We start from the raw sequence: 27,655 nt of genomic DNA on the forward strand, positions 1-27,655 counted from the left end.
AAATCGTGAAAGGATACATCGATTAATCGTAGAGAGTGGACAGGAAATACTATCGATCATAATTTAACCAGTGTTCGCTAGGTGGCGCAGACGTTTTTCAGGCGTGTCGAAATGCTGGTCGCGCTTGCGTCCGTATGTCTTCATCGTGTTTCGTCGTTGTGGTATAGTCACGGTTGGGAGATAGCTAGCGTGCAACAGTAGAGTAGAACTTATTGAGTAACGCGTTGTAGAAAGTGAGCGAAAGTGATAGAGTGCCATGATAAAATAGTACCGAGTGGACAGTCGAATCTTATAATTGAAAGTTGGATAAAAAGGTTCGTTCACGACAAAGGTGTTGGAAGAAGTGGATCGTGATTGGTGAATCTTAGACGGCCATAATTGTGCGCCATTCGGTCTTCAGTGCAGATCCGCGCAGCGAAAGGGCAGATGCCCTTACGCGGTTCGTGCTCCCATTGGTGGGTACGCACTGATCTATCCGGATCGACATACTTGGCAAGATCCGGTAGTGTTATTCACGGTGTATATTCAAATTCGGTAAATTCGCAAACTATAAGGACAAGCGGTCAGCCACCACCTCCTCTCGGAGACGACAATTCTTTTGGCCGTACGAGTCACCAACTCGGTAGTGGTGAATGGTGAGTGTGATTTCTGTGGTCTAGCAGCAACATTAGCAATCGCAGCGCCGTCAACAACACGACGACAACGACAACGACGACAGTAGCGCCATCATCAGCGCGACCGCCATCGCAGCAAGAAGAAACAGTATTCCTTCGAGGAGAGAAAGAAGAAATGCCTGTAGGTTCGCGATCGGTGACGCGAGCAAAGATGGAGGCCCCGTCCAGTTTGTAACACGGCAGCCAGGTCTCGTTTAAAGCGCACCAACGGAGCCACGGAGAGCGCTCCTCGAGTCGGCTGCCTAAAGTCGCGTTTTGCCCCGTGCTACTTTTCTTCGTGAGCCCCGCGAGGCTAGAGGATGGAGCTACGCGTTGGAAATAAGTACCGGCTCGGACGGAAAATCGGGAGCGGCTCCTTCGGCGACATTTATCTAGGTAATTCTTTTACTTTCGACATTTACCTTTTACTCACATCTCCCCCACCTCCCCACTATCCACTCGTCTACCCACACGACAGTTACATATTTGCCCTACGACACGCATCAACGCGCCAACTCCCCCGTGCATCTATACACGTTTCTTTCACCTTTTTCCTCCCTTTTTTTCTTATCACTGCGTGACCGAGCCTGTGGCCTTTTTCTCGTTCTTAGGTACCAATATTTCCACCGGCGAGGAAGTCGCCATCAAGCTAGAATGTATAAAAACGCGGCATCCGCAGTTACACATAGAATCCAAGTTCTACAGAATGATGCAAGGTGGTGGTAAGTAAATTTTTGTTCGTTATTAAATGCTCTGACTTGGTTTCATGTGTCGTCGAACATTCTGAAACTTACACCGTCACCCGAGAACTGTCAGAATTTTGTGTTTGTTGGACAGCTGGTTGGTCTGGCCACTGAACCTACACTCACTCTCTCTCTCTCTCTCTCTCTCTCTCTCTCTTTCTCTCTCTCTCTTTCTCTCTCTTTCTCTCTCTCTTCCTCTCCCCTCTCTTTTCCTCTTGTGTTACTCCTTTCTTTCTCGCTTTTATTCTCTGTTCTTTGTGACAATAAGAAACTTTACCGTTCCAACGTTTACACATTTATGTTTGAATTTCGTAAACTGAATTACTCCAATATACGATATTTGTATATACGAGCTGTTTATGTTATTCTATTTTATGATGAGATGTATATAAATAAAATGTCGTTAATGCGTTTATTAATACTTTGCTAACAGCTATCGGTAAATAACAATATTCTAAAACCGTCAATATTTTAAAATTTTTGCACAAAACTGTAAACGCTTCGCTTTTGGTGTGACGTTTGTGTGAGGTTTTTTGTTTTGAGAAGACTTGATGTTTTCGTTGGACGAATCTTATCTATTATTAACAGTAATTCTTATAATTACTTAATATTGATCCTTTCATGTCGTACTTCTGCCTAATCGCCATTTTCAACAAATAGACAAATTCTTAGTTTTGGGGTTAGAAAGAAAGGTGTACAATTAATTCTTATCGATTATATAAAATATTTTAAGGAAGCCAAATTATGAGAAGCCATTGTTTCGTTTTGTGTTCGTGGTGATTTTTACGACGAACGCAGAATTATTAGTGAACTATTACTAGAATGGCGGAAAGAATTTATATATTAGATATAGTCACAATAACGATGGTAAAAATAAATATTGTTTTGCGGATTCTGATAGAAAATATGTTCCGCAAAGGTAGAAAATATTAGTCGCGATTATTGCGATATGTGTTTGGTTAAAACAAGCATGCATTATAGGTGTCCTGAAAAATACCACGCAATGCGCATGAATAAGCCCTCGAGTGCATGAAAATATTTCGTTTTCTAAATAAAGAGAGCCGTTAATGTAAAATAAAATTTATAATTTTTGTAACGTAATTTTTATATATCATGCTTTCATCGCGTAGTTTAAAACCTGTTGTCCAAGTTTTTTTTCATACGTTAATGTCAATTTCTGTTTGTTTTTTCAACAGTTAATAACATTCGATGTTTCTATTAATAAAAAATATATATATCTTGTTTCGTAATTAATCATATAAATACTTCAATTCTATCTTTTTTTTTTTAATTTGTTCAGTATTTTTCGGTACTCTTTAAACATTAATTCCTTAAAAAAAATTAAATATTAACATGCAGTCATGTTTGATGCAAGAATAAAATTTGTATTCATAACCAAACGAATTTTCTACTTTTGTAAACTTTAATACAACTTAAATTATACTTATATCATTTTCAAAACATATTTGTTATAACATTTCAGTTGGTATACCAACTATAAAATGGTGTGGCTCAGAAGGTGACTACAATGTAATGGTAATGGAGCTACTTGGTCCATCACTGGAGGATCTCTTTAATTTTTGTTCAAGAAGTTTTTCTTTGAAAACGGTCTTGCTTCTCGCCGATCAATTGGTAAATAGTAGCTTTTTTGTTGAAACTAAAATATTTCATAATTTTTCTTAAGAAACGTGTATCCCTTTTATTGCTTTAGTCTGTACAGAATTTATCTGTTAAGTTTAACTATACTCGTGTGATCTTTTTCAAGTAATTTCTACGCTATTTGTTTCTCATAGAAGGTTATATTGTGTTTTAAATTATTTCTATTCAAATATGCAATTATTCCCATAATTTTCTATTACACATATTAAATATGTGAATTTGTTTCATGACTCGATGAGAAATAAATAATTACATATGTAGTTTTATCTTTCTTTGTTCAAACAAGGACTTTCATATCTGTTTCTGTAATATCATTGTAATTACAAGACATATGTTAGTAATGTTCAAAGTTCACGTTGTGATTATATGCAAGTATTTGTCATTCTGTTTTCTGTTACTGAAATAAATTACAATATAAATTACGTTCTTATCAGTCAACAATTGTGTCGGGTGATAACAAAGCTTTTTCTGATCTCAACAAAAACGTTATTTAAGGAGGCACTAAGGCTAGCACATAAAGTTTTCCTTGGAAGTAAAATGCTTTTAAGAAAGAATTGTATTGGAAATGTAAGGATAGAGCAGATTTAGAGAAAAGCAAATGTACCCCTACAGTTTTTTCTTCGTGTTGAACCATTATTGCTCATTAATTGGGGATTTTTAGTAAAACACTTCCATGGCCTGGTTAATCGCATGTTTGTTCTGTATTATATATTAATTATATTCACGTGCAATAATTATTATCAGAGGTAGCGACTATGGCCATAAAGCGTAACTGAATGCAATATAACTTCCTTCCTTTCTTTTCTTTATTGCGTATTGATTCTTTACTTAATTTTTACGATATCTTTCCGAATGTACATGTTTCTTTTTACATGTAATCAAAACGTTGACAACAATGCGTTAAACTGCACAATGTTTCTCTTTATTCTAATTCCAACAGATATGTAGAACGGATTACATTCATAGTCGCAATTTTATCCACCGAGACATCAAACCGGATAATTTTTTGATGGGCTTGGGAAAGAAGGGAAATCTCGTGTATATTATAGATTTCGGATTGGCTAAAAAATACCGCGATGGCCGTACTCACAAACACATACCCTATCGAGAAAACAAGAATTTAACAGGAACAGCCAGGTTTGTTTATTTAATACATAGCTTAATTTGTTTTAACGTTGTAGCGTTCCTTAATTAATACGAAGAAATTCATTTACGTATTAATAGATATGCGAGTATTAATACACATCTGGGAATTGAACAATCACGACGAGACGACCTTGAATCCTTAGGGTATGTTCTTATGTACTTCAATAGGGGTAGCTTGCCCTGGCAAGGTTTGAAAGCGGCGACTAAAAGACAAAAGTATGAACGTATTTCTGAAAAGAAAATGTCTACGCCTGTCGAAGAATTATGCAAGGGTTATCCTGGTAAATTTTCTTTTCCCATAAACTATTATATTCTGCATCATATTTATGGAAACATAATCAGAATGGATGTTATCGCTTTTTGTTATTGTAGTAGAGTTTGCGTCATACCTAAGGTATTGTCGAGGACTACGATTTGAAGAAAGGCCTGACTACTCGTATCTTCGACAACTCTTCCGGACGCTGTTCCATGGTCAGGGCTTCACATACGATTACGTCTTCGATTGGAATATGCTGAAATTTGGTAACGTGAGGCAACAAACATTATCTTCGACGCAACAAACACCTATGCAGTCACAACACACGAACGTGGCGCTGCCTTCTGGGACCAATAACGATCAGGAACATCGATCTAGGTTGGTGTTTCGGACATGACAGAACGGGCTGTATATTCGCGAACCGCAAACCATTTGCATATGAAATTAGACGTGAAAATGCTAGCAATCGCATCTGTCTACCACGCCGTCTTTCCATGCGTATAAATAGCATGGTCATTTCATTACCCAGTGCGTTCTATTTTTAGCGGGTGGGTCAATGAATCGGGAAACAGTCGTGTTTAACAACACGAATAATCAAATAGATTCGACACTTTTTTTTTCTCGAATATATCGTATTTTTTCTGTATTTTCTCCGTACTTTCTTTTATATTACATTCTGAAGTAATTTTCTGATGTTAAGAATTGCTAGTTATTTAAATAAAGGACCCTAGAATGAATTGGTAGAATATGTAAATTGTTTATTATTGAGATGATATTTTTCTTTACAGGCCCTATACACGGCAGTGTTTGGCAAACATATCAGTGGGAACGGTGGGCCCGACTGTAGGTGGAACAACCACGAATTTGAGAAGCATGCGGCAAAAACGCGAGGCGATAGACGCTCTTCGTGATCAGGACAATCAGGAGAGCGATCTTCAAGGTAAACCACAGTTTTACCCAAAATTATGTCCTAAGCCGGTTATAACTCAGCAAAAAATGCGGCTCGTAGTCGAACATCCGCAGCTCACCGGCAACGAAACACCACGCGCGAATCCGTGTCAGTTCAGTACGTTTAAATCGTCGCCGGTTAGAACAGCGCCGGAAGCATCCCTGGACATTGCGGGTCTTAATTTAGGAATCCGCGAACGAACCCCGAATCGTGCCGATTTAAATTGTAGCACGTCCCGTGACTATATAGCGAACAGATTACCCGATAGCAGTCCGAGCGTATCATTTCGTCAACCAGACAAACAGACTTATTTTTTTCAATCATATAAAGCCGAGAAAGACATAAATTTCGAAGCGATGATGTTCGATCGTCTTACGCTCGACGAGAAAAAGATTGACCACGGGGGTGACGTAGCAGCATCCGGGGGCTCGTTGAACTGTTTCGGTGGCGTAGATAAAGATAAAGGCGGCGCTGATCACGATGATAAGAAACAGAAGGGTTCCACACTTGGTGGCCGACATCATGTCTCGGCTCACGATGCTCGTCGAGATTCCGGAAACGTAGAATTTCTGGAGAAGGAAGGCGAGATATTCAAGATAAGCAGCAGCGAGTTGTTGCAAGAAGCATCCGCCAAGAAGAAACGAAATTTTTCTTTCAGTAACAAAGAAAAAACGCACAGAAGCTTAGAGTCGTTGGAAAAGAGCATAGATTTGTCGGCGAAAGATTCGAAAAGTTTGGATCTGTTGTTCGAGGAACGTTCGAAAGCATTTTTTCACGGGAAACAAAGAAGTCTCGATTCTTCCCAGAAGTCAAAAAAGTCCATGGATTCGTCCGCCAACAAAGCACGAAAGCGGCCGAATTTCTTTCAACGTGTTCGAAGAAGCTGGCATTTTTTACTCATGCAGCGCAGAATCAAACGACGAAATAAATACGAACGACCACTGAGTGGTCGAGAAAAGTGCGAGTATTTTTTGGGCCAACAATATAAGGACGAGATTCTCGAGAATACTTCAAATTTGCTGCTTGGCCGTCTACAAACTAAATTGAATCTCGATATTTCGCCTAAGCAAGACGATACGAAAACAGTCGAGCTGATTTCCAACGATCAGAAAGATGAGAAAGAGATTACAGTTTTATCAGAGGATGAAGGTACGATTCGTGTAATAAATGAGGAAAACGAATTGCCCGATGAAAACACCAATAACAAGCCACCGGAAGACAAAGACACAGAGAAACCCCCGTCGGTCACCGAAAACGATATTTCACGAAAATTACAAGAATTTGTTGGGTCTGAAAAGAAAGAGCATATCGTGGATTGGGTAGCTACTATAGCGAATTTAGATGCTTTGAGTCATGCTACCCGTTCGAACGAAACTGTGGGCTATGGTATACTGTACGGTACACTTGGTATATTAAAGGGAATTCTTTTTGATATATTTCTCTGTGTATGCATCTAAGTTAGTGTTCTGAACGCACTCTATATTTATGGAAAATCTACATCACGCACGAAGCAATCATTGTTATTGATATTAATATTCATACTGGTATTTTTCGTATGTTGTTATGCCAAGAATTTTCTATACACTTCCCTGGCCGTGTCAGGGCCGGTAAGATTGAATCTCTACGTTTCTAGTTTCACTTAGAACAAGTGAGAATTATGATACGAAATATCACAATGGGTAAATATTACTGAATCTACTATTGCACCAATACCACTTCTATTGTTTAGGATTAGAATCAACTGCATCTTTTCTCATGACCTGAAAACATCGACATTGCGATTCTTATAACTATACTCGTCAGGTTGTGTCGTAGAACCTGTTTCAAGGTATTCTATTACTAAATTATATGAGCTTTCAATATTGTACTGGACAAATATTTTTTTACAAATTAGGATACCTGTCAGGGACGCAAAAAGTGTACTTGTTAGATTTGTTATTCTCTACTATTTACTGGTGAATTTTTCGATCTCTACAACTCTCTTTAAGATAATATATTTTTATTATATCACTGCCATTTTTGAATCTTCTTAAGAAACTCGATATTTTTTGATATATCTATTTTCTTCGTTCGCCAGCCACGAAACATCCCACCGTTACCAACGAATCCTTTTGCTGATTCGCTATAAAAAAAATTCTATTCTCAGAATTATGAAACGTCGAGTGGCAAGAATAATACGCGGACCCGTCCTACATATTCTGACTGATAAATGCCTTTATAAAAAAAGAGAAAAAAAATGCCTCTAAACTAACGACTGACTAAATGTAAGCGACGAACGATTCTCATCGGATGTACAGAGAGCTAAAACAAATAATCCATCGAATGGCATAACAGCGTACCGCATACATACATGGTCGATCGAGCGATGTGTAATCATAGTTCGCGAAAAGAGGAGGATAACTCTGTTAGCTAACGAGACACGCATTCAGCATGTTTATATATTTTCATATAATCGTGTTACGCAATATTACCAAATACTACTCGCGTGTCGCGGTGTACGTATCTTTATATAGCGAACAAACTTGCGGCTAAAACGTTCCAACGGTATCTACTCAGATGACGTGACATTTACTATCGCCTCCTATTGATACGTTCACGTATTGAATACGCGTGATGTTTTATGCTATCGTGTGCGAAATGTTTTCATTTATGCGGACTTGGACGCTTCGTCTTTCGAATTGGAATTCGTGAAAAACGAAAAGTACGCTTATCGAACGTTGCATTTCGACTCGTAGCTCGGCTCGAGGGCACCGAAACTTTGCACGATAAATGGAGCTTGCGCCGTATCCAAATGCTTTTATCCAAAAAAGAAATTCGAGCAGATACTCGTAAACAAGTAATTTCTACGTAACTTTTATATCATCGAGAATTAGTTTTGTAAGGCGTCGTATCTTTTTTTCTTTTTCTTAAATCATTACTCATTACGCATTAATGTCGCTAGTTAGAAAAGCTCGAAACGCACAATAATCGTTTATCATCGAGCTGACTATTATCAGAGCCTCAGAGTTCGTGTTAATACTTAAATTAGCGGTTTAAATTATCGTAATATCGATTACTAGCGTGAGAAGCTAGAGAAATTTTGTTCAAGCCAATAAGAAAAAGAAGAAAAGAGGAACGCATAGAACTACGTATATATAAATTGCGTATTCGAAATGAAAAATGAAGGTATTGAATGTGAACTGTGAGGCTGAAAATTTTGCTCGCACCGAACTCGCATCATAATTAACAAGATAGCTTTACCAGATATTGTCACGTTCGTTTATATTGGCAGTTTTCCGATTGTTTCGTCGCGATACTTACGCCGAACATTGTAATCGTCCACAGCACCTTCTGTTCTTGACGCATTCAATAGTTGCCCTCCTTTTGAAAAGGGAGACGAGAGATTCTTTCTCTGATTCTTTAGTGGTTTCATAAGTTGAACAATTACAAACTCTCATCTTTTCGTAGCTGCGGACATGTTACGTGTCGTTTTTGGGAATCCGGCGTGGCGGAAGAAGCAAGAATCGTTTGACACGAGAGGATTAATTGGCAAAAAATTTGTTAAAATTCCATTCTTGTCGAATCATTTATTATGGGGTTGTTGCAAAAAGGAAATTGCTCTCTTTATTATCGGTGTGTTTCATTCGATATTTCGTATAATTTCATTTCATCTCGTTAGAAACCCGATTATTAGTTTTTTTGCAGTAACCCCTTTTTTATACATTTGATGAATTCTGCAAGAAATTTGTCTTTTTTTTTTTCTTTTGAAGAGCATAGTTAGTATTCACCATCGCATCTAAACCTTTCATATATCCTCTGTTCACAGTGAATCGTTACTCGTTTGCTCGCAGTGACCAATCTCGAACCAACGAAAAGAAGCCCCTCGAGATCCCAGAAAGGTTACCAAAGCTTAGATAGAGACGCTAAAGCATAGTTTTCTACTTCTTCTAGCCGCGCGAATCGCAGTCTCGAGGGCTTCTTTCGTTCGACAGGTCCTCTGAAACTCCGATGATTCGGTGACTTCTTCCTAACCGCTGGATCCTGAGCATCGTCGTTAAGTTCTTTCCTTGATTATGCATATATTTTTCTTTTTCACTCACCTTATTTTTCTTCTATCATCTATCTTCCTTCTGTGTATTTCTTTCTCATCCAAGGAGCCTCCGGTAATTGCGCATCTGTTTGTAATCATTCTGTTTTTTAATTGATAGTGACGATGGTGATGATGATGATGATGATGATAATGATGGAGAGAAAGTAGTAAATAAATGTTTTTCCATTCAAGGACTGGTCTCTTTATTTATTTCACCACACGACATTGTCGATAATCCTCGTCAAAATTTTCTTCTCACTTGGCTTGAATGGAAAAACCAACTTGCTGTGTTCCTCGAGAGAAATATCATTTCCACTCGATCACGATCGCGGATAATGATCATTCTTTTTTTTCCCATTTTTTTTTTTTTTTTTTTTATTTTTGTAATCCTAATCGCATCATCTGTCTTCACGTTATTACGTATTGTTTCAATATACAACTTTTTCCATTTCAATTGCCAAGCGTGAAATATCGTTCGTCGTCCCTGTATCATGTGGTTAATCCTTTCTATGATCGATCTTGTAAGAAAAATCCGAAAATTCATCGCGTTTTTTCTACGAGAATATAAACTTTCATCGACAATAGAGTAGGCGGTTTTCTACGAAAATTTCGATCTTCACGGTGATCGTAATTCCTGCAATTATGTTTCGCCGAAGAAACACGACAAAGGCTATACAATACCATGTTTGAATACCCCGGGGATCGATTTTTCTTTAGTCTGCGTCAACTAGCCAAGAAAGGAGCATGTTATTATTGTTTCCAATCTGAATTCGATACCTGGTGAAGTGATCGATAGAGTTCAAGGAAGCGTCGCGATATAAATATATCCAAGCTTTTTATCCCGAACTTGCAGATTCAATTTCCTATAAATAATTTACCGTGTTTTTACTGCATAGGCTAATTGAGTAGTTTGAATAGATCTTAGTGTCCCCTTGAACTATGCTCGGTAGTCGTCAGGATCCTCGAAAGAGCGACATATCGTCTCAAAACTTGTCTCGTATGTGACGCAACATTCGCTTATGGTAGGTATAACATGCGTATTATAGTCATTTAAGACACGTTTAGTTTTGCAACGCCAGTGTTGTTTCTATTTCGTTGCTTCTTACTTTGGTTTCACGTTGCACGACCATAATGTATACGAAGATTTAAAATCGTCAAGATCAAAGTTCGATGTTCTTTTTCCTTGGAATTCTACTATAAAATTACATGGTTCAGCCAGAATGATTTTTCTTAGGATTTGCGGTAGTAAAAATCGACTAAAAATTCGTCTCTGTGAGGATGTAACGGTATATACTTTTATCCGTGGGAGCTCCTTTTGTATTTAAAACTGGCGAACAGAAGAAAGTAAAAATAGAAAGAAATGAAGCTATTCGAGAATGAAATGTCCAGGGACTGCATGTACCAGGAATCAGTTTATTCGACTTTTTAAATATATCGTATTATACCGAAATATGAAATATTCTATCGATGAATTGTCCTATTCGAAACGACAAGATAAGGAATTTAATTAACGCGTTACATGTACGTTAAATGTATTTATTTATTCCAGCCTGATGGCCTAGACATTGGACTTGGATACGATTTACGTAAATTTAATCGTTATATACATGTAGAAGTAGAACGAGAAAAGGATGTTTATACGTATGCGATAAGTCTGTTTAGCAAAGGACGCACGATAGAACTGGAAAAATGGAAAAAATACCGATATTGATGCATTGTTTGCTTTTTGCTGATGTATTACAGCGTCGGGCGCAGGTGGCCAGGAACGAAGAGTCAGCATGAGGTTGCACCGTAGGGACGCGGCTGCAGGAGAGATGCAACCGAAGACCAAGTGAGTTGCTATATCACGTCAAAAACGTCGCCGCGGATAAAGCACCTAAGTATAACTCGCTCTACTAGTATTTAGGGAGTGGTCTTTAACTCTCGTAGTCTATCTCGTAACCGGTCGTGTCGTAATTGTACCGATCGTGTGCGAACTCGATCTTAACGTTCTGGTGTTTCGTCCGCGGAGCTTCTCTATACGATTAACATCCCGTCTTCGAGTCAATACCACAGCGAACGTTTAACCATTTGCACTTAATTCGATATATCCCACCGTTTCAAACTCGTCGAATTTTAATATCCTTCGTTTGCAATTTTATCAAACACCCTTTATTCTCTCTGCAAACGAACGATAGAGTAGCTTAATCCTTTCGAGACAGATTTTTCTCTCCATTTCTGAATTCCATTTCTAATCGAGGAGTTCGGAGTGACAAAATGCGCTACCAGGGACAGAGTCTTTAATTGGTAAAATAATTGTTAGCAAAATTAAAAACGATAACTTCTCGATTGGTCTCGGTGACGTTAGAGAAATTACGACGATCCAGTAATCTTCCTAAAAGTTATCTTACTATGTACGGTCCTATTGCTCTCGAAAGGTTTAATGCGAAACTTCGGTCAAGTGTGAACGATTAAACGTTCAGATTTGTCCGTCGCAATGATCGCACCGTGCAAAAACGATCGCGTATAATAATAATAATAATTGTATGCGTTCTATATTATTTGGTTTCGGTACACTTGTAAAGATTAATCGAGCTTGTTACACTTGGTGCTGCCATTAGAGATTGCATGGAACGTTGCACAAAGTACGGGCAAACATCGCATCGCAAGTGAAGTTTCACAAGATCTCTTAATAGAAGCTACAAGTTTCTTGTATCACGTCACGGTTCGTCACTTTGATTCGTCATTCGTAAATCGTTGTTTGAACGGGTGCGACGATTTCCAGAAGTTGTACGTAATTCTCATCGCGTCTAGAGTGTCTCCACTTGTCTCTCGTATCATCTAGCTCGTGCGCACGTCGTCACGTTACCTTCTTTCGTTTACGTTTTCGTTTATATCGTCCGATTCTGGATGTACGATGAAAATGCAACAAAATTACGGATAGAATAAAAATCGGTTTCTTGCCATGGAAGAGTTTTGTAAAGAACGATAAAAAAAAAAAAAAGAAAAAAGAAAAAACAGAACGGATTGCGCCGAGTATATTTCGTAATCGACATAAACTCGGAGAAAAGTTGCGCAACTCGTTTTTTTCATCGGACTGTGATTATTCGCAATAAAGAGATTATTTTGCTTGCGAACTAGATCTCGACGATGGATGTCAGTGTTAGTTGCATTGAGCTCTAATTTGGCAGGTCACTTTTTTGGTAGATTGGTGTCTTGATACCGTGGCATGGTTCTTCCTCGATCGATGGAGATCTGGAGAGATGTTGAGAGAGGAGAGGGAGTGCACTTTTCGTTATTTGGAAAGAATCATCTTGTAAATTTGCAACTACGATGTTACTTCTTCGATTAAAAATTACAAGATTTCCTTTTTTATCGTTTCTTTCTTCCTTTCTTCTTTTTTTTTTTTTTTTCCCCTCGAAGGAAAAAGATTCTTTCCAAATGCAACGTTGAAATCTACTTGCCTGCTACATCGGGTGCACTGGGATGGTTTTTCTTTGCGTGACATTTCAAAGTACGCCCGTGTACATTACTTTGCATACTAAAAAGGCGGAAACGAACGCGGCGTACAGCCACGCGATAACTTCTGTCCTCCACGCTCGCGAATCGCTGTACATTTTATAATTTCGCCTTCACTTTCTTCTACCATATACCGATAGCGTGAATTTCGGATGCAACGTGAACGATGTCACCGATAGTCGAGCAATTTCTTGTACGAATTCTTGTATCGTAATAGAAATTTTTGTATCATACAATTTTGTTCTCTAATATGTCGATACATTCACGAATCGTGTGCATCGTTCACGCCGATCGGGATGCCTAATGTCGACTAGAAAAAGGTGATGGAAAACACGAATCGCGTATTGCGAAAGTGTCTACTTTTGCGCTCAGTTTCCAAGTTATTCAGCGGCATGTGTCGCGAATAGAAGCGTAACGGAAAAGTGAGGGAAGCCGAATCGCTGCGCCGACTGAACGATTATGAAATTCTGCTTGGCAACTGCTTACTCCACTTTATCGTTCGACGCGGAATGCTCTTCTGAGCGTAACGCTATCTATTATAAACATAGTTTAAACTCTAGAAGCGTATCGAGGAAGATATAGTCTGCGTTAGAAATAAGTAAAAAGATATTTTTCCATTTTTCTACATTGCTCTCTATCGACCTTTAGCCATTTGAAAGAATCGCAAATAGTATAACTAATAGAGTAAATTAAGCGATATGATAAGCCAAGTTGTATTCGATTTTGCACGGAGAGATGGGCACGTGTAACCAAAACTGATTTCACTTCGCATTCGCGGCTTTCGCAAGTTAGAGGCAAAAATTTCATTCGTTAGGTCTGTGACCGATAACTTTGAGAACAGAATATGTTCCGAACAATAGCATTCTGAGAATATCGTAGTGTCAGAAAAATTGCAACTCGACCGATGATTGTTATTCTTTCGCAACGTTGATAAGATATTCGAATCTCTGTGTGTAATCTTGTCGAAACAATTCAACCAACAAACGCGTTGAACTTTCTTTCATGCTTTTCATACTCTGTTCAATAGATAGCTGCGCGATAACGATAGATAGAAGATTATGTCATTGTCTTTCGTGTATCGTTAAAAGAAAATAGTTATGTATATACCGTCTGAAGATTACAAGTATAAAGTTCGTTGATCGGACTTGTTTAAACGTTAAATTTTAAAACTGTTTTATGAGAATCGGTGTTTACAGTTGACTAAATGGTTCCTGTTACGTATTCTATTGCTGATTCTTTGTTTGGTTTTATTACGAACGCTTGTATAACATCGTGAGCAATGATACACCTAATTAATATTATTGTCTCGAACGTTGTACACTTTGGAAAGCGATTAATGTTTCATCAGAATTGTACGAGACCTTATAAGAAGAAGGTAAATACACAAAGTTCAAGGTAGATCGTGGAAAGTTGATAGAGATTAATAAAGACTAATAGAGGTTGATAGAGATTAGAATTGTTCCCGTAAACAGTTTAATAACAGCATATTTCTAACGTTGTAAACATATCTTCGCGAGAGCTGAAAAACATGTTGGACGATCACAAAATATCTCGCATTGGGCAGACCGACGCACAGGCTGGGCGTTCGAGGATTGCGCATGCACGCACGCACGTTTATTTCTTTTTTCTTATTCGTTTCTTTCATTTTCTCTTTTCTTTCAATCTCTCTCTCTCTCTCTTTCTCTTACTCTCTCTTTCTCTCTCTCTCTCTCTCTCTCTCTAAATATTTTGTCGCGAGACAAAAACGATACTTGATAATTTAATGTGGTAGAAAGAAATAAATCTTAAAAGAAAGAAAAAGAAAAGAAAACAGACAAACCAAATACGAAATTTGGCATCGCGATTTACTAGGATTCCGCTTTATGTTCTTTCGTTGAATTTTTTTCAGGTAACCGAAAGCTAAGACACTAATTCTAAATCGCAAAAGTAGGCAAAGAGAGGGCGAAAGTAATCTCCTGTGCCACGGTAGCGGACACCGGCGAAAAAACTGAAATCGTGGATTAAGAACATTTAAAAATGAAACCGAAAAGAGAAAGAAAAAAAAAAAGATAACAAAACAGCGTGTTCGCCTTGCGATCCTTCTCTCTGACCTCTCGTAGCCCTGTCGCGAGTCAAAACGAAAGTCTCGCTTCTCGAGTCTCTTGCTTTCAAGCCTTTGATCCTGCCACGTCGCTGCATTTCACACATACACACATGTAATGCGTGTTTCTTTCATGTTTTTTCTCGAAAAGAAAGCTCTCTAGAAAAAAAAAAAAAAAAAAAAAGAAAAAGATAGAAAAAAGAGAGAAAAGAAGCCACGTAGAAACGTTTAGGTCGATCTGGTACACTCGATCTCACGATCGTTTGTTTCTAAACGATCGACTTGTACGCTCCTTTCGTCGTCCAGATCATGCACGAGTATTTCTCGAAGACAGGATACATATTTCCTTTCGATCGTCGAAAGAGACTCGCGGCTTCCTATTAAATCGATAACCAACAAAACGAATCTAACGACGATTTCTCGTACGAAATACGGAAAAGAAAGAAAAATGAAACTCGCGAAAGCGAGTTGTAATCGCGCGACAATTAAACGGAGCGGATGTATGTATGTATAAAGAAAGCACGCTGACGCTGAGACAGGAAAGGACGATAAAAGAACGATAGAAATGCAACACGAAGCGATGCTCGTGGAGTAATCAAAATTTCCTTAAACGGTGCAAAGAACGAACGCGACAAAGCGATGGAAAAAGAGATGAAAACGGGCTGACAAACTAGAGAGAAGGAGAGGCAGAGAAAGAGAGGGCAAAGTTTTTCGGTCGTTTTTTAACGCTTCGAGAACGGTAGCGCGCTAATGTCCGTGTTTTGTGTGTCTTTTATTTTGGAAGCGCCAATGCAATGGCCCCACCCATCCTGTTGGGCAGGCTGGCAAGCGTTCAACACAAGTGAATCAACAACAACGGGAATAGCTGACTTCTCTTCATCTTCGTCTTCGTCCTCGTCCTCGTCGTTATCGTCCTCTTTCTCAGTGATCTAGTCGACAGTATCATCGTCATCGTGGATAACAGCGTCATCGGTAATCACGAATTTCGACATTCCGATACGGCAGACACGACGGATAGAGTTTCTCGAAAGTCAAAGGAAGACATCGGTCGAAGATACTCTCTACTCTCTGTATATTCAAAAATGGTATTCGTAGACGATCTACGAAACGTGTGCGAATCTTCGTCGTATCGATGAACCAGTACGGTTCATCGATGATCGTTGACGATCTACGCGAACGTGTTCACTGGCGAGAAAGAGTTTCTCGAGGACGAGTCGCAGGAGTTTCGAGATCGACGATCCACGGTACATCGTGTGTCTGCTAGGATCGCAACGATGGAAGAAATCGAACGTTCTCTCGTGCAAACGAAGGAAGATGCAAGTGTCCAGACGTGGAACGCAACTTTGCCAAAGCGGGCGAGGCGCCATCCAACGAGAAATGGAATCGTGTTTCGACTCGTAATTGTAAGGAGTCAGCTCGAGCTGTTAGACTGCTTCTAAATGTACGTGGACATGTGTTTATACAGCGACGATTACATTGTGTTTAGCGAACGAACTCGAAACTACTCGTTATACCGAAATGATCCTTCCACGAAGGATTGCTGATTTTTAGAAATAGAGGGACGATGTAGCTCTGCGTTGTATCGAATAAGGACGCTTCGTGGGAGCGCGGTCCGTGATTCTTAGGATAGATCGCGAGTGTACAGTACGCGACTTCGATGATGATACTTGTAATCTTCGTCTTAGCTGCAATTGTCCGGCGAATGTGAAATTCTTCGTAATCGACTATCCTTAGAATGTGATTTTTCAAAGTCCAATAGGAAAACATGCGCGCGTCCGTGTTAAAAAGCCGTCAAAAAGAGAGAATCTCCGCACTATCTTTTTTGCCTAACAACATTCCCTCGATATTGGGCTCGAGTTTTCAGCTTTCAGATTCGCAGCGATCGTTTCGACGATCGATCAAGGAGGATTACGAGTAGAATGCGGATGTTTATGTACATTTACGTTCTTACGTACGCAGTCAAGAGGATGGAACGTAGATAGAGATCTGTTTCGCTCTTTATATACCACAAGCTCGTTATACAGATATTTTATGCTGAATGTTTTCTATATTTTTACACATTAAGTACACTCTGTACATTTCTTTGCATAATTACAATTGTCAGTAAATTACATTAATATCCGCAATCTAACGGCGAGAACCGGCGGTCGAGCATTATTGTATAAACGTGTAGATTATTCCCCTATCCCATTAACATTAAAACACGATTTGTACATAGACAAAATCGGCATCGACGGCTGGACGACGGTTCTCGGACGGCGAAAGTCACGCACTCGCGCAATCAACCGGACAGACCCGCGAAAGTCAAGTCACACCGGTCACACAATCCAATTTCCTTTGAGCCGAACTTGAGGAAACCAACTCGAAGTCAAGACCCGTTGCGCTAGACGCGATCTGTACCGGTGACACAGAACCTGTATATAGCGTGACTGTTTGCCGAAATACAGAGAAAAGAGCGGATGACTATAGAGCGTGACTGTAAGGTAAATCCAATAAGTCGGTTGTTTCAGTTAAGGGGGTGATCGAGGAACGATTAAGACGCGCCAATATATATCGATCGAGCGTACTGTACAATTCGTGTCGATTCGTGTACGAACTTCGATCCTTTTCTTGTATTTTTTTTTCTTTTTCCTACGCGTAATTGTCGAATCCATCGGTTCGGACAGAAAAGACGACCGTCGAAACTAGCGATCGAAGATACACGATTAAGCTTTTCGTTGACGAGTACCTCTTCTCTCCCTGTCCAGTCTCTCGCTCTTTTCCTTTTTGTACAACTCTGCCAATTTTTTGGTTGCGACAGACGAATGTGTTTTACGAGTTTGATATCGTTTGTACACCAACGATTAACCAAGAAAGAGAGAAAGATTCGCGTGATAGTAGAGAGTCGTCAAGAATGGCGAAAGATGGATCGAAGATTTAGTTAATAACGAAACGATATCAAACTTAGTCATGCAAGTCGTGTGTTCTGTATGAGTATTCTTTTTTTTGTGTTCGCAATGGTGTGCGATGGTTGCATTTCGACCTACGTGTATGCGTGTGCTCGAATTGGAGAGACTCGGACAGAGGAGAGGAAAAAGGATCAATCTCGAACTTCCGTTGAGAGAAACGATCGTTGGAATATGAGTATATTTCTCGTGGATACGATGGTTCTTGAATCTTTCTTCTCGCAACGTGACAACGTCTGTGCTCCGTTTTATAATTGCAAATGATCTTGAAAGATCGATCGTTTTTATGAAAATTAAAACGGTCAGAGGTTGGAAACACGCGGCGAGAAACAGCTAGGTTCGATAACCATAAATGGTACCTTGAGAAATTCACCGGAAATCGAGTTTCTCTTTAGCGTGAATAATTGCCTTGATTGATGAAATTTCGTTGAACGTGCGACTTTAGCGAATTAGAGTAAGAGGGAGAGAGGATAAGGGACAAGCGCGAGAAAGTGTCCGAGAGAAAAACGCGAGAATGCAGAATCCTTAATAACCGATTGTTCTCGCGCGAGAAATGCATTTTTTGTTTGGGATATAAAAAATCGAAAGTCGTCGAGACCGTCTTATTTACGGTGAGGTATATGACGGCTGATTAATCGATTTGATTCAAATTTTGTACACGCATACATGTATTAATATGTACATGTAGAATGCGTATTAAGTAAGGATATAGGTACTATCATCTTTATGTATGTATTGGATAGCTTTTATTTATGACGCTAATTTCGAATTTGAAATGTAGAAACTTCCTTAAAACTACAGCGTTGATTATCCGCTTGAAATTTGGTCATCATAATATAGACTCGTTTCTTTTTTATTTCGTTAGATTTCATTATATCATATACATATCATTATGTTCGTTCGTTATAACTTCGATTTTGTAATATAATTGTATATTCGTCGGATGCGAACACGACAAAGATTAATTTAAATTTAACAAACCGAAGATGAAATAATTGATAGTATCGCGAGGGCCTCAAATCTGAAGAATGGTAGTTCAGGGTGAATCTATTCTACCAATTCTCAATAAAAACTTGATTATTTGTATAGCGTGTAAGAAGATATTAAACTCTAGATGAAAATTATAGAAGCATACTTTAATTGTTAACGAAATTTGAATCAAATCAAAGATCTAGCGGCCGTTTATTCGTTTTTGTTGGCAAGCCGGTTTAGTCAACGGAAGTAAAGATCGAAGCGAAACTCCTTCCGTGAAATCGCCCGTGTCTCCCCTTTTATCCTTCCACTTTTCAACCTCACTTCACCATTTTTACCCTTCCATCAGCCTCTGTCACTTCCTGTTGCCTCCCTCCTCCTCCCTTGACCGACCTTGTCTTGTATAAAGTATCGTGGGCGCATTACATTACAAAAAAGATGAAAAACAAAAAAACGTGATATAAAAAGAAGGTTATATATAAATATATATTATACCGACACGTGTTTTTCTATGTATTTTTTTCATAGGGTACTACTACTGCTATTATTATTACTATTACTAATTAACTATTAACTAATTAAACTACTACCAACTAGTACTACCATTACTACCGCTGCTGCTATCGCTAATTACACTTACACTTACACACACACACACACACACACACACACACACACACACACACACACAAAAATTTACTATGTTGTAACTTGTATAAAAAGGACGATTTATTCTGCAACGATCCTCTCGAGACGGGAACGAAATGAAATTGCAAAGGCATCTTCATTCGACGATTCAAAATGGAAACGACGAATCCATCGCACGGTTCTCTGCGTATCGCGATCTTTTCTTTACCGTTTCCTTTCGTTCCTTTCGATCTCGCGCATCCTTCACGCTCGTGTTCCGCCTGGTTAAATTGTACTATAAGAAAAAGAACGAGAATATTTTTGTTTGTTTGTTAAACATTTCGACCAAGTTTGTTCGGCTACTATCGTTTATCGTTTATCTATTAGCGGGGTAAAAGGGGAGGGGCATAGTTTTATGCAACGCTAAATCATACTATGATTGCGTTTTACATTTCATTGTGTTTTATGATTACGACTCGTGTGATGGATATAAACTTGTTACTATTTTCGTTCTATATCGGAATTTATCTTTATTTGATTTGTAAAATTCTCGACTGTTACACAATTATGTAGATGTTTAATCGTAGTTATCGCTTTACACGCGCGCAGAGGATCGACCATTGTTATTTTGCGCGATGGAAACGATAGAAGGCGTTGAAGCTTGAACAGGCTTTAATCGAATTACGTTTCCATCGATATTATTACGAACCTGATTAATAATCACTAACGGGAAATATCATATGGCGACACTGTTCTAAAGCATTGTTAATTTTATAAAGTGGTGGTATTTGTTGTGTCGTCATCGTGTATTTGTTGTATCGTTATCTTTACGATTGTTGTTCGATATTGACGCTTTGATGTCTTCAGTCGTCGCCTTCCTTAATCTTTTTTCTTTTTTTTTTTCTTCTTTTTAATTAACACGCATAATCTTTCTGTTTCTCAGAAAATGTTTTTAATTCGATCGTATCCATGTTGTTGGTATTAGGTGCCCGATAACCTCGAATTCAAAATATGATTAAAAATAGATTGTAAATTGTCGAATCATCAAGCGTTAAAATTCATGATCGAGAAAAGATTGAGGTAAAGCGTCGAGATTAAAGGTAATTTTGTGGTCGTTAGGCTTAGATGATTTCCGATGATGGCCATCGAATCGAGGATCGTTTCGGAATTTTAATGCAGAAGGAACAAACACTGCCAGCGCGAGCGGAAATTCTTGAGTTCTATCTCATGACTAAACGATACGCACGGAATTAATCTTGTCACGATTCGTCGTTTCCTCCATGACCATTGCGTGGTCGCGATATTAACGCGAAGTCTTTGCGAAGAAATAAACAGAAAAGAAGAAACAGAAACGAGAGGAGAAGCGCCAGCGCCCGGTATTTCCTTCCCCCCTCCCCCCTCTCTTTATTGTACAATGAAATTACCTTTACGCCGCACGAAATGCAGTTTAAACGTTGAGAAGAAACGTTGTTTTTTTCAGTTTTCTGTGTATCCGAATTGAACAGAAAGTCCCAGCACTATTTTTAATTTCAATTTACTTGAAATGAAAAGAATCTGAAGATAGTCGTTGGTGCAAACTGAATCGATTAAAAGCGATGTGCTGGCTAACAAATTCGTTGATGCTTTGAATCGAAGTGAAATGAGAAAGAAAAAACGCAGAATAGAAAGGAAATGATAAAGAGAAAAGATCGTGCGCGCTTGATTTCGCTCGGCCTAGCGGAGTTTCTTCTTTTTCTTCTTCTTTGCCTTCTTCTCCTTCCTCTTCTACTTCTTCTTCTTCTTCTTCTTCTCGAGCGTAAGGAGTCTATTGGATTCACACGAGACTCCTTAAAATGGAGAAGAACCGCGGAAAGAAAAAGAAAGGAAAGGAAAGAAAGGAAAAGAAAAGCAAGAGCAAACTAAAGAACGTGTGTAGACTGGTCTGCGGCACGAGTAGGGAAGCGTCTACGAAGACCTTCATCGACGAGGCGTCACGACGATCACGGCATTGAGGTATAATTCGCGATCAATCGTATTTTAAGTATACTAATCGAAATTGTATGGATTTGCGAATGGTTTGTATATGTACATATATACAATTATCATGATCTATTCAAGGGAAAATAACTATAAAACGTGAACGATGTATGTATGCGTGTATAGTATATGTTTGCGAATGATCGGTGAAGTTCTCTTCGTGTATGGATTGCGAGAAACTTATTCGAACTGTACTACATAATGCGTGCAACAAGTATGCGTGGACGATATGAGAAAGAAAGAGTGGGAGAAAACAATTAGGTGAAATGTCCGAAGAAACAAAGCAACACCGACAAAGAGTATTATAAAACTGCCTTTGTGTACTATATGTGCAAGGAGAAACAAAGTGAAGCGTTTCTAGCCGTCAAGAGTTGAGCTGCTTTAGCCTTGCTTTCCTTCTTCTTCTTATTCTGTTTCACCATCTTATTATTGTGTTTACTTGCGTGTTGCAACTCTTGTTTCTGCAAAAGAAAAAGAGGCGTAAGAGCTGGATTACGGATCGGTAGAATAGAAAGAACGTGTGCTTGAGAAAAGTTGAGAGAAAGAAATAGTTTTACGGATGATTCGTTTGCGTGTATATGCGTGACTTTTGCGTGTGCCGAGAGGAACCGCGGAGGGAAACACGATATTCGTGGCTTTCGTTGCATTCTAGTTAGTACGAGTCTTTTCGTTTTTCTTCATCGCATACAACAACAACAACAAAGACTCTTGCCATCTTTGAGACTCGGCCTTTGCTTGCATTCACGTTTTCTTTCTTTGTAGGTTGATGAAAACCTCGGGCGGCTAACTGATCGACTAAACGTCTAGGCTATCCACACGGATTTAGTCGTCGAGTTTAATCCGTTGGCGAGAGTTTGAGGGGAAAAATGCTTAGCCGGAACGGCCAGCGTAAACGAGAGTCAAAGTGTCTCATTCAATTACGTTTCTAAGGATCTTCTCCATTTTCTCCTTGGAATCGAGTTCTCACTGTAGAAAAAAAGCCGAATATAACACCGACGCTTTCGCCACACGTTTCTTTCTTAGTTTCTCGTCGTATGTTTGTATATTGTGCGTGTACAATCTTCGAGGATGGCAAGAGCGTACAGGTCGGAAGAAAGGGGAAAAAAAGGAAAATGGAAATCAGAGAAGATTTAGACCTGCGCTTTGAGTATTGATTGATCGATCGAATCTGCCGTTTGAATATAATGCAGAAGAAAAGCAGGAATAATTTATCGGCGCGATATTATTATTGTATAAGTGCGACGAGAAAGAAAAAGAAAAACGTATAAATTTGCGGATATTTAATCTATTGCTCGCGGCTAGAACCTTGACCCACTAGAGCGTTTTAGTCTTTGTTCTTTTCCCTGAAAATTACGATCATTATATTTGGGAAAGCGTCGATTTTCTTGGTACTATCGGATACTTCCTGCTTTCGTTGGAACGAACAGAGACTAGACGCTTTGATGGGTCGATCGGGAATTAAGGAAATTATGCTTGCATTACTCGACATTCTTGATGTGAGTCCGTTAACTCCTAAACTGAAGTGCAATTGTAAAAAAAAAGGAAAAAAACAAGAAAAAAAAAGTGATGACCGTCGTTGTCCGTTTGTTTGTTCGTCAATCCGTGTACTACGTGTCGACGACAATGCGACGAATGCGTGAGATGTTCGAGCTTTTTCCGTTGCTCCGTACAGTTTTGTCTCCTTTTTTTTTCATTTCTCATCTTTTGCTTCTTTCTTTTTTTCTTTTGGTATTCAGACGCATGTTGACTTGAAGTTAATCCTTTATGTATGATGGTAATACGACCGTGCGAACGGTGCGTCAACGATAAAGGCACGCGATTTTTCAAACGATAAGAATAATAATCAAAATAGGCAGCTATTTATTATAACCGCCGAACATTGTGGAGATTCCCGAGTAACATGAACGCAGGTTTATCGTGGAAATGGAATGTTTCTACGTGTTAAACGATTTTAATACTTGTACTTTGTCAAATAGTAGAATAGCGGTTCTTAATCTACAACGTGTAATCTTGTATTTTTTGAAGTTTACGGAAGTGGTCTGTAATTAATTTTTTATATAATACCGAGAAGAGGTATAACGGTTAAGGAAAGCGCAAGAAAGAGAAACTAAGCGATCGTCCGTTTTATTTGTCATTTTCACTTTTTCCTTCTTTCATACTCTACTTTTTATTTACACCACTTTTGTTTTCGTTTCATCGAATGGTTTTGAAACAACTAAGAATTACTGGCATAAAGGGTTAATTTAAGCGGAAATGCTTCGCTCGTAACGTTGATTACGAAAGGAGGCGTGATCAAGTCAAAATGCAACGTGTTTAATCAGTTTCGAACGTCTCCTTCCGTGCAGGCAGTCTGATTTCGCGTTTTTCTCCACCACTTTATGTTCACTGTAGGGATTCAAATAATTACCGATTAGAGAGAGCCGAAAAAAACGAAAAGTTTGTTTTAGACCGGAGATGGTAGCGGCGGGGGAACTCCGATGAAACGATACCGTATCTCGTTTCAAATATTTTCGGCAAATAAACGAGTTTTCTTTCATGATGGGCGCTCGTCGTTTCACGGCGTTCCCTGCCGTCTGCTCGCCGAATTCTAGTTAAATAATAAAAAAGGAAGAAACGAAGCGTTTTTTAAATTAAACGAGATAAACGAGTAACTATGTTCGATTTTCTCTCTTTTACTTTATCCCGAATCTATCTTCGAATATCCACACCTCCTTTTATTATCCTCTTTATTTCTATTCTTTCTCGATGAAACAACGATGACGCTCGAAGCATACAACAGTTCTCAAACTAATCCTTTTCAGTGAGAATTTAATCTCGAATCAGAATATTTCTTATTTAATAAAAGTTTTTTATTTGACATAGTGTCTATGTCGTAATAATATTGTCTTTAAAATTTAAAATTATAATAGTAGTATTAGTTGTTTATTATAAAGGAGATTCGAGATACGCTTTTGCAATTTACATCGCTAAAAATCCACCATCCACTGGCAAGGCGACTCCGTTGATCATTGAGCTACGGTCGCTCAACAGGTATACTATCGCATCGATTACTTCGGATACCTCTGTAAATATAACAATAGAATAGTAAAATATAGCGGAAATTATATTTCGTTTGTTATATAAATATAGCGGAAATTTAATTTCCATAATGAAACTATAACTCACCACCAAATCGACCTAGTGGTATTTTGCTTATCATAGTTTGTGCTTTGCTCGGATCGCTCCAGCCTAGTTTTCCCATTTCTGTCATGATCACTGTAGGATTTACGGTGTTTACTCTTATATTGTGAGGACCAAGTTCGAGAGCCATCGTTCTGTAAGAAATACCAATGAATGGATTAAATTCCTATTTGCTGCCGGAAGTGATTTCGAACGTTTCATGTTAAAGCAAGGTAGGTAAAACAGATTATGGATGGATACATAGAGTGCGACTCGGCTGATAATCATACTCCAAGTTTTTAAATACATATCTTTTTAGAAATTCCTGACTGCTAATTTACAGCCAACCAAATGCAGGATATAACAATGATTAGTTTCCTTTCTATTTCTTTTATAAAGGGATATCGTAAATATTTATATAACTACAAATCTTGAAATAAATAAAAGTTAACTCTGCCTCTTACTTAGATAACATGTCTACTGCTCCTTTGGAAGAGCAATAGACGGTATGATCCAGTAAAGCTGCCTGGCTAGCTTGCGAAGAAACATTAACGATGCTGCCGCCAACTTTCCTTTCGATCAAATCTTTCGCGACCACTTGAGAGACATTTAGCATCGACTTTACGTTTATAGCGAAAGTCACGTCAAAGTCTTCCTCCGTAGCATCAAAAAAAGGATTAAGACGCGCAACACCGGCATTGTTCACCAGAAGATCAATAGGTAACACATTTTCGACCGCCTTCCTGGTTGCGTTCCAGTCGTTAAGATCGACACAGACGATCTGAATACGAGGATCTTCTGCGCATAACTGATCCAGGTTTTGTTTTGTCTTCGATAGCGCTATTACTTGACCTCCATAGTTGGATAGACGAAGAGCCAACTCCTTGCCGATGCCTACGATATAATATAACCTGTTAAACGAATAATTTTCTCTACGTGTTTGTATTTTCTCACATAAAGTAACAATCATGCGTGTAGTTATGTCGCACGTAATTGTGAATGAACGTTTAGGGAGTCGTTATGATGTAATTGAAATGTTCCTGTTTTATCAATTTCGACCATTCCAATATTTCTACTTGTTCTATCTTTTAATTATATAATAATGACGTTTGCAAGAAAGACATTGGGAAATAAGTAAATATAATTCGATCTTTATACTAAACTTTGTAGTGTGAATCTTAGAAATATACAATACGATTGCAATTATGATATTTCTAGAAATTTAATGAAAATTTCTGTTTAGATTTACCATGGGTTATTCACAATGGAAGCTTTTCTATTCCGAGATAAGCATTGTCATCATACACAAATATCAAATAAAAAATTTACGGCTTTCCCTGATTGGTTCGATTTAAATTCTTTGTCAATAAGTGATTTTCCATTAAAAAAGGGTCGGAACTAAATTCAAGAAGGAACTTAAAATTTTTTAATATTGTTCCAGTATACGATTTAAAATTAAACAGACCAAGAGATTGAGTATTTACCAAATTATATCTGTTATATCAAGTACGTAACATACCTCTACCGGCTCCGGTTACAAGAATACGCTTTCCCTCGAAGTTGATGTTCATGACTACAAATGTGGTATTAACTATCGTAAGATGTTCTTTATTAAATGTGTTTATTCTTCCTGACCCCACCAATGACGGTTACGTGCACTTATATCGGCACTACAGAGGGCAGGGTGAACATTCGGCGCTTATTCAAATGAATTCAAATTTTAACCTTCACTTTCGAAATGTAATCTATAATAACTATGTATGTCCCCAATATAATCTATTATTTTCAAAATCAAGTCATCAATATAATCATTATTTTAACCAATCACTAAAGACTTTTTAAGTATAATTTAAACAAGGAACATGGAAGACATAAATTCAATCCTTTCTTGTTAGTATACAATAATGATAGAATATGAAAAAAGGTATTAACTGTTTGTGTAGATAATATTTTGAACAAAACTTCCCGCCTTATATTTAAAAATTTCAAAGTTGAGAAGTCATTTTGGATTATCGATTGCGTATCGATGTTGTAAATGAATCGCAATTTACGCTATAAATACATATCTGTCAAACTTGCATTTTTACAAAAATTGTGCAACCAATGTGTTATTTTATCTTTGAAAGAATGCAGATAAATGAAGTACAAAGTTTCAACAAGTACATCAATAATCAATGAAAGCCTTAAATGTATTGCCTGTTGAACACTAGTGTATCACAAGATTTTAACCTCTACGGAACGTAAATAATTCTTGGAGAAAATGTTCGAAAATAGCGAATTCCATATAATTTGCTAGAAATTACTATTTTTAAACTAAGGTTGTTAATTATTACGGCAACGTAAATAATTATTCTGTTTTGGAGGTTAACTTTCTCTTAAGAGGTAATAGGTAATATTTTAAAATACATTTTTTGTGACAATTGTTAACTTGTTTTTAATAAATATTATTTATAATTATAATTACATAGATATTATTGTAATTTGAAATAATTTTAATCGTGTATGATTTTGTACAGGTTGGATTGGAATATGGAAACAGCATTTTGAGATCATAACTTTAACTTCATTCGCAACAAATAATTGGGAAGGAACATTGATTACAAAAAATATTGATTTTTGTATGATCTCTACTATTAAGGAAACAATGGCATCAGAGGCTTTTTTTGGAACTGGTGGCATACTTCATGGTGCCATAATGTTCATGCTGAGATTTACTTGGCAGTCAAGATATCGTTTACCGATGCTTATAATTATTGTACTGATTGCAATAGATTACAGACTTCAATTAGCACTTGAATTTGACGTTAATCCTGAACTACACAATCATTTGTGATTAAGGATTTAAGTTATTTATAGATCACTTCTAGATTATATTGTTAAATA

General features: G+C 38.1%; 3 protein-coding genes across 11 annotated transcripts; 2 read left to right on the plus strand and 1 right to left on the minus strand.

Annotated features, from left to right (window-relative positions):
- The first annotated feature begins 99 nt into the window (after positions 1 to 99).
- Positions 100 to 24,264, plus strand: LOC132916393 (casein kinase I-like). Of its 9 annotated transcripts, none has more exons than XR_009660088.1 (10): positions 100 to 1,049; positions 1,265 to 1,375; positions 2,880 to 3,028; positions 3,996 to 4,192; positions 4,280 to 4,482; positions 4,574 to 4,835; positions 5,246 to 5,397; positions 9,212 to 10,497; positions 11,219 to 11,306; positions 15,838 to 24,264. XR_009660088.1 is itself a non-coding variant. In XM_060976351.1 (9 exons), exons 1-9 carry the CDS (start codon positions 974 to 976, stop codon positions 12,125 to 12,127), a joined length of 1,290 nt encoding a protein of 429 aa, XP_060832334.1. In that variant the 5' UTR covers positions 101 to 973; the 3' UTR covers positions 12,128 to 12,618. The 9 variants fall into 9 exon arrangements, 7 of the variants coding, with proteins under 7 accessions (XP_060832334.1, XP_060832340.1, XP_060832338.1 ...); XR_009660089.1 differs by having other exon boundaries at positions 22,376 to 24,264; XM_060976351.1 differs by lacking the exons at positions 9,212 to 10,497; positions 15,838 to 24,264 and adding an exon at positions 12,076 to 12,618 and having other exon boundaries at positions 101 to 1,049.
- Positions 5,404 to 8,778, plus strand: LOC132916392 (uncharacterized). Its single transcript, XM_060976350.1, has one exon. The coding sequence runs from the start codon at positions 5,454 to 5,456 to the stop codon at positions 6,861 to 6,863; it is 1,410 nt and encodes a 469-aa protein (XP_060832333.1). The 5' UTR covers positions 5,404 to 5,453; the 3' UTR covers positions 6,864 to 8,778.
- LOC132916400 (L-xylulose reductase) lies at positions 23,712 to 26,421 on the minus strand. The gene is made up of 4 exons (XM_060976372.1): positions 26,292 to 26,421; positions 25,237 to 25,666; positions 24,779 to 24,927; positions 23,712 to 24,675 (listed from the first exon to the last, which is right to left on the minus strand). Exons 1-4 carry the CDS (start codon positions 26,341 to 26,343, stop codon positions 24,572 to 24,574), a joined length of 735 nt encoding a protein of 244 aa, XP_060832355.1. The 5' UTR covers positions 26,344 to 26,421; the 3' UTR covers positions 23,712 to 24,571.
- Positions 26,422 to 27,655: the final 1,234 nt, after the last annotated feature.

The sequence above is a fragment of the Bombus pascuorum genome, chromosome 2, assembly GCF_905332965.1.
Source record: "Bombus pascuorum chromosome 2, iyBomPasc1.1, whole genome shotgun sequence".
NCBI classification, from domain to species: Eukaryota; Metazoa; Arthropoda; class Insecta; order Hymenoptera; family Apidae; genus Bombus; species Bombus pascuorum.